The sequence below is a fragment of the Terrapene carolina genome, unplaced genomic scaffold (assembly GCF_002925995.2).
Source record: "Terrapene carolina triunguis isolate 2854851 unplaced genomic scaffold, T_m_triunguis-2.0 Scaffold194, whole genome shotgun sequence".
Taxonomy (NCBI): domain Eukaryota; kingdom Metazoa; phylum Chordata; order Testudines; family Emydidae; genus Terrapene; species Terrapene triunguis.
Genome location: NW_020664545.1, coordinates 9,091,305 through 9,098,271, shown reverse-complemented (window position 1 = coordinate 9,098,271; position 6,967 = coordinate 9,091,305). Strand labels below are relative to the sequence as shown.

General features: G+C 52.2%; 1 protein-coding gene across 1 annotated transcript; it reads right to left on the bottom strand.

Annotated features, from left to right (window-relative positions):
* Positions 1–548: 548 nt before the first annotated feature.
* On the bottom strand, positions 549–5,477 carry LOC115271255 (hepatic lectin-like). Its single transcript, XM_029912288.1, has 6 exons — positions 5,399–5,477; positions 4,672–4,785; positions 3,694–3,840; positions 2,544–2,626; positions 1,905–2,017; positions 549–747 (listed from the first exon to the last, which is right to left on the bottom strand). The coding sequence occupies exons 1-6, from the start codon at positions 5,475–5,477 to the stop codon at positions 549–551; spliced, it is 735 nt and encodes a 244-aa protein (XP_029768148.1).
* Between the last annotated feature and the right edge of the window lie 1,490 nt (positions 5,478–6,967).

Sequence of the window (6,967 nt, the reverse complement as noted above, 5' to 3'; positions counted from 1 at the left end):
CTGGCTACAGAGCTTCCTTCGCAGACAGATCACACCAGCCGCGTTCACGACACGATCGTTGATGGACTGCCAAGTATGGCTGAGGTTAGCTTCAGTAAGGGTTACACGCACAGTATCACCCAGTGGCTGAACCATATAATACAGTTTAGCCTTCCATTACACCTACCCCCACCTGCTGTGTTCTGGGAGCCTGGCACTGGGTGCCTGCCTGATGCAGCAGTGGGCATGCCCAGAGGTAGAACACTTAGGATTCTAGAGGGATTTTTAGAGGAAAAGTTTAGGTGACAAGTGAATTTAGGTGCCTACAAGTTTAGGCCACAGCTGAGCAGAGGTTTTGTGGATCTCAGTGGTGCCTAGACCTAGAAGCTAAGCACTAAAGTACCTGTGTGGATCTGGGCAAAAATACCCTTTGGAAAACGGGGCTGGACAGCCTGTGGCTTCTGCCAAGCCAGCTGCAAAGGTGAGTCCTCGGCACCCTCTACTGGGTGTTTGGCCAGCAGGAGATTAACAGGCTCAGGAGGAGCCCAGGGGCATTCTGGGATGCCGCGTCATTGGCCGCAATGAAAAAGATTTTCTGAGTCAGAGGAAGATGAGATGGTGAGAGTGTCTGCTGCCGCCTTTTCACAGATGTAGGGGAAAGGCTTGGAGCACTTGTCATCATTCCAGTTACGTGGCGGGGGTTCTTCGAATCTCAGAGATGCACAGTCCTCATTGTCAGAGTTATCTGGCTGGGGATGGTACCAAAATCTGGAGAGAAAAAAACAAAACAAACAAACATGGAACTGTCAGCACCTGCATTTTAGAAACCAACAATGCAGATTTCTCTGCATCTCAGCTCTCCTGCCTGTGATGGGCCTTCCCCCTGCTGCAGCACCCACTCAATTTGCCATAAAAGAAAAATCTAATTAAATAGTTTTGTTTGAAAATTATAATGGAAGTAACTTTGGATTTTGCAGCTAGCCCTGGTGTCAGCCCAGCCTGCGTTTGGCTCGGGAGCAGCTGCATCCAGTCTGGTGCCCTCAGCGCAGGAAGGATGTGGATAAACTGGAGAAGGATCAGAGAATGATGAAAGGATTAGAAAACCTGCCTTATCCTGATTAGCTATAGACTGAGCTCCTAGCGTCTAACAAAGAAAAGGTTGCGGGGTGACTTGATCAGTCCATAAGCACCTACATGGCCAATATTTGATAATGGGCTCTTCAAAGTAGCAAGCAGAGGTAGAACACAATCAAACGGCCGGAGGCTGAAACTAAGCAAGTGCAGACTGGAAATAAGGCATATGTTTTATCAGCGAGGGTAATTAACCACTGGAACAATTTACCATGGGTCATGGCGGGTTCTCCATCACTGACCATTTCTAAAATCAAGATTAGAGGTCTTTCTACAAGATCTGCTCTTATTCAAACAGGAATTGTCCTAGGGCAGTTATCTGGCCAGTGTTATACAGGAGGTCAGACTAGATCAGGGGTTCTCAAACTAGGGGTTGGGACCCCTCAGTGGGTCACAAGGCTATTACATGGGGTGGGGGTCGCGAGCTGTCAGCCTCCACCCAAACCCCACTTTGCCTCCAACATTTATAATGGTGTTAAATATATTTTAAAAAAGTGTTTTTTAATTTATAAAGGGGGTCACGGTCAGAGGCTTGCTATGTGAAAGGGGTCACCAGTACAAAAGTTTGAGAACCACTGGACTAGATGATCTGGTGAGGGGGAGGGCAGGAGAAAGAGAGGGGGACATGTTATCCTGTTTGTCCCCCTTTGGTGCAGCTGTTGAATCAATGCATGCTCCCTTCCGCTCCCCTCCAGCGTTTCTTACAGAGCTGCTGCAGGGCTGAGTGGGGAGAGGTTTAGCGAGTGTCCTCCAGCCAGAGCGCGCTATGGAGGACCCTGCTGTATTACACTTACTTCTCCGTTTGGTTTAAGTCAGTGCCATCCACCCACTTCCACGAGCCTTCTTGGGCCACATCCGTCAGACCAATCCAATAAACCGACTGCCCACGCGGCTTGCTGAGAAAGACCTGGAGAAGGTTACAGACAGCGCCGCATCAGAGACGCTTCAATGTTTCTGCTAAGAAGCTCCATTCTGCTCTCAACCACAAATCGCACCAGGCCACTGAACTGACAAAAAAGGGCCCTTTCCCCAAAGCATCCACTACAGCAGGGGGAAGAGAACCCAGCTGGCCCTGTTAATCTAGGGGATGAGGGGTCCTTCACTGTGGGACGTGTGCTCCCCGCTTTTCATTCCCAGAGATTTTAGCCCTGTTTTAGTTAGTTTGTTCTGTGATCCCTGGCATCCCATAAGTCAGAACTGACTCCTCTATTGCAGTGGGTCTTAAGCTGGGGGTCAAGAACAGGTGTCAGGGGGTCATGACCGCCCTGCCCTTCCCATGTCGGTCAACGAGGGAAAGGGCGCGATCTTGGGGGTTCCTGGTATGGACAAGGTCAAGACTTCCACCAGCAAAGTCCCCCAGCGGCCTCAGAACGGAGGCCGTTTTGCTGCTCAGTGCCTGGCCTGGCGCTCGAACGTGGCATTCCCCCACCTACCTCCCTGTGGGGCCTGAGCTGGTAGTCATTGTCAGAGGCCACCTCAGAGCTGGAGGAGTCCAGCTTAGTCCCTTCCTTCAGCACTGAGGCCATGTGAAAAATTCAGCTAGAATTTGGGGCCCACAGGAAAAGCTCCCCCCCCCCCGGAACATCAGCCTGGGTCAACAGACCAATGGGGCCCTAGGCTCCTATTCCTCGGGCATGCCCCCGCCCCTTGGGGCCATTCAGTGCCTTGGCCACTACCCACGCACAAGGCAGAATGACCAAGTAGCAACCCATGCATTCACCCCCTAGCCTGGAAGGAGATGGAGGCAGGAAGCGGCTTAACCCCTTGCCCTCCAGGGGGAGGGAACAATCCTGCCCAAGCTCCTGCACAGAAGGGGCTGCAGCATGCGCTCTTAAGCCCTACTGCAGTCGCTACGGAACACACAAGCCCTGTGCTAAGGGTCATGGGACAGCCCAGGTGGCCAGGGCCATTGACGTGGGCGTCCTCAGCGCTTCCTCAAAGGTCAGGCCCAGGGTGGGCTTGCAAAAGGAGGCATAAAAAACAAAACAAACCAAAACAAAACAAAAAACCACCAACCAAAAACTCCACAACGTCCCTAGGAGGCTTCATGATAGTAAGTAGCTCGCGTTACCTGCTCCTCCCGATCATTAATGACCACTAGATCGGCCTGTTCCCTCTGGCAGCGGCTCCTGCTGTCATTCCACGATAATTTATTTAGAGAAAAGTTGTAGCATCTTCCTTGGTTTGAAATCCATTGGCAGGGGCACAAGGAACAGCTGATGTCTGAGGAGGGAGGAGAGGGAAATTGAGCACAGCTTGGCTCAGAACAGGGGGCCGCGTAAGACCAACCAGCACCTGAACTAGGCCGTTGTGCCCCTCCCGCTGGCTGGGTAGCTGCCGTCTCAGCTCCGGACCTTTGCCCGAGACGGCAGGAGAGATCGGCCTTCGTAGCTCAAGTGGGCAGCCGGGGCAGCAGCGCATCTGCCCTTTCCTTAAGGCCCATCCAACAGGTGGGCGTTCAGAGCTGAGACTAGGAACCTGGACTCTTGGGTTCTCCTGCCAGCCCCACCATCTTAAGAGTCACTTCCCTGCTCAGGGTTTCAGTTTCACCCTCTGAACCGGGGACAATGGCACCGTACTCACTGCGGGGCTCTGAGGTGTTGGAGGACAGGGTGCAGATATTTGTGTGTAACGCCCACTGCAGTAACTGGGAGTATCTCCCTTCCACTTGCTCCATTTTGCTCTTGGATTCCTCTAGAAGCCGCGTGTTGCCAGCCAGGAGCCGGGAATCTAGCAGAGGGAGAAGACGCCACGTTTGAGTGGGGGCGGCCCCTTCCCAAAGGCAGTCTACTTCAGCATCTGTCTCAGCACTGATATGAAAGCTAGGCCAACTGTGGCCTCAATCGAAGGCCTCTCCTGGCCTTTAATCAGGAGCCGGTCTGAAAGGTCTGTGCGAACAGTGTGGACCTTGTGGGAGCTGCCTCTGAGCCTCAGCCTTCACATCGGCCATCTGGTTTTACTGTTGCATTAAACTATTCTCTTTAGGTTGATCTAACTGACCCCTCCAGCCTTGGGGATTTGTGGTGCCCATCAGTCTAGGCACAGATTGGTAGCCCACACTAGAAGCCAGTTACACTTGAGGAGAGTCATTAGGGATGAAACTGGGGAGGTGGAGGAGATGCTAAGGGAAGAGGATGCATTTGCTGGAGAGTTAAGATCTCAAATCTAGGGCTCGGGGGCAGAGATCTTCCTAGGAAAGGAGGTTCACCTAGACTAGAGGGACCATACTTGGCAAGTCGAAAAGTGTTGTCCAACAGTGTCACCACCGAAAAGTTGTTACCACATGACACATGTCAAGTCACCCTGCCAGCTTCTGACACAATAGCTTCCTGGGTACACTGCTCAGAGGCAAGAATGTCCTGCCATCCACTAGCTGACGGTTGGGAATGAGTTGATCATGAAATAGTGATCCGGAGGACTTAGGAGGAGTGTTTCAGGGGGTGGGGAGGCCCAGCAGGCTCAGGCTCTCTGAGCACACTTCAGCGGGGAAAAGCACTGTTCTCTCCATTTAACAGGGCCGGGGGGGAACCAACCCTCATCCTTTCCATCAAAAGTACTTACACAGGATACTCAGGGAAATTAGCACCACCAGGAACAGCACGCAGAGAATCATTGCTATCACTAGCCAAGGCCACAGAGACGTCCTCTGGGCAGGGGGCTTTGATTCTGGGTGTACTGAGGGAGAAAGGAAAGAAAAAAACAATACATCGGTGTGTATCTGGTACAGACCCTACGCAGTATCCGCAGCAGAAGGGAGAAAGTCATAGGGCAGATCCTCACCTAGCGCAGCTCCTCCAGCGGCATACATTAATTTACACCAGCTGGTCCTTAGCATTCATAAATAGCGACAGCAACCCGTGTCCTGGTGCGACAGGCTGGGCTTGGGAGGCCCGAAGAGAATGTCTTATTTGAGCTTATTATTAGTGTTAGATAGCGTCTAGAGACATCCTCCCCGCCCCCGAGCCCTGGCTCCCAGTGTGCTAGGTGCTGCACATGCACATCGTGAGAGGCAGTCTCTGGCCTGAAGAGCTTCCAATCTAAATAGCCAAAATAGACAGAGGGTGGCAGGGGAAACTGAGGCAGAGAGCGGCAAAGCAAGGCGCTTGCCTAAGATCATCCAGCAGGACAGTGGCAGACCCGGGAATAGAGCCCTGTCTCTTGGGTCCCAATCCAACAATCCATTCACTGGGCCATGCTGTCTCTATGTAACGTAACACATGGGAACGGTGATATTCCAAGCCCCTCCCCGGGGCTCCCACCCAAGAAGCTCCCTGTGGCTGACTGTTACCTGCTTTCTTCACATCTGTTTGCTGCGATCTGGGAGGAAATTTCAGATCCGCGTAGGTGACCTCATCTTCCTGACCCATCTTTCCTTTTCCCCACAGATCTGGGTTTCAGCTTCCTCCTCCTGTCAGACACTGGGCCGTGGCTAACGGAGACCGAGCACCACGTATCCCTCCAGAGCAAACAGCGAGCTGGGATCAAGGTAAGAGATGCAGTTAAAGGGCTGGGGTTGGTTATCGAATAAGATGATCAGCCACGTAAGCGACCGACCTCCAGGCCAAGGGGCGCTGCTTGGGCCAGGAAGGGTTTTCTGAGTCTGGGAGGGATTGGAACAGGCCAGCTGGTGGACACAGGTGACAGGCCCCCAGGAAACGTGTGTGTGGGAGACAATAGGAGAAGCAAAGTTAGCTGAACCCCCTAACTGCTCATTTCAGCACCTACACTCTGATACCTCAATTCAAGCAGCCGAGGCCAAAGCCTTCCCTCGCACATCCAGATGGGTTAGTAAAAAAGCCAGCAAACATCAGAGAACTTGATTTAACACCACCACCTCTTAACTAGCGCTTTTCCTCAGTCGATCTCAAAACACTTCACAAAAGGAGGCCAGAGACATATCCCCCATTTTACAGATGGGGAAACTGAGGCATAAAGAGAGGAAGTGACTTGCCCCAAGTCACCCAGCAGGCCAGTGGAAGAGCAAGGAATGGGACTCAGAAAACCTGGGTTCTAATCTAGTGATCTATCTTCAAAGGCCATCCTGCCTTCCCTAAGACTAATGGGAGGCCATGTGACCCGGTGCATAGGGCACTAGACAAGGACTTGGGAGACCCGAGTTCTGTCCTGGCTCTGGCACTGACCTGCTGTGGGACCTCGGCTAAGTCACTTTGCCATTCTGTGCCTCAGTTTCCCCATCTGAAAAACAGGCAGAGTAATATTTGCTTCCTTTGTAAAATGCTTTGGCATCTCTGGATAAAGAACGCCAGACAAGAACTAGGTAGATCAAAAACTCGACCAGAGAAGAAATATTACAGCAAGAATCCCAAAGAGCTGCCCCCATCACAGGGCAGGAAAAAAACCCAAACAAATGCACAAACACCCTGCAAAGAGGAGACGCGTGTTTAATTCTGCACTCTCCCACCCTCCTCAGATCTACGGGGAAGTGAAAAAGGTCAGTCCCGAAGGAGGAACAGAAGACCTCTAAATAAAACCAAGGAGGACAATGGCTCCCTCTTTCTTGAGGGCCCCTAGCAGGTGGCTGTCAGCGGAGCTCCCACCCAGTCACTGGGAACAGAAATCTTGCATGTGGCAGCTCCGCCTCGGCAGCTGAACAGGGCTGGAGAAGGAACCCTTCTGAGACCAGAAAGCGGCTGCAGAGTCACCACCATGGTGGCGCCGAGATGGACGTTAGTAACTGGCTGGCATTATTGGCTGGAATCGTTTTATTCCCTTTTTTTTTCCTTTTTAAGATGGTATTTCTGGAGTCGGTTGAGCTCGAGTCCTGTCACATGCAGGGACATTTAGTCACATGGAGCCAGAAAATAAAGCGTTGGCTTCTTGCCAGCACACCTGGGCC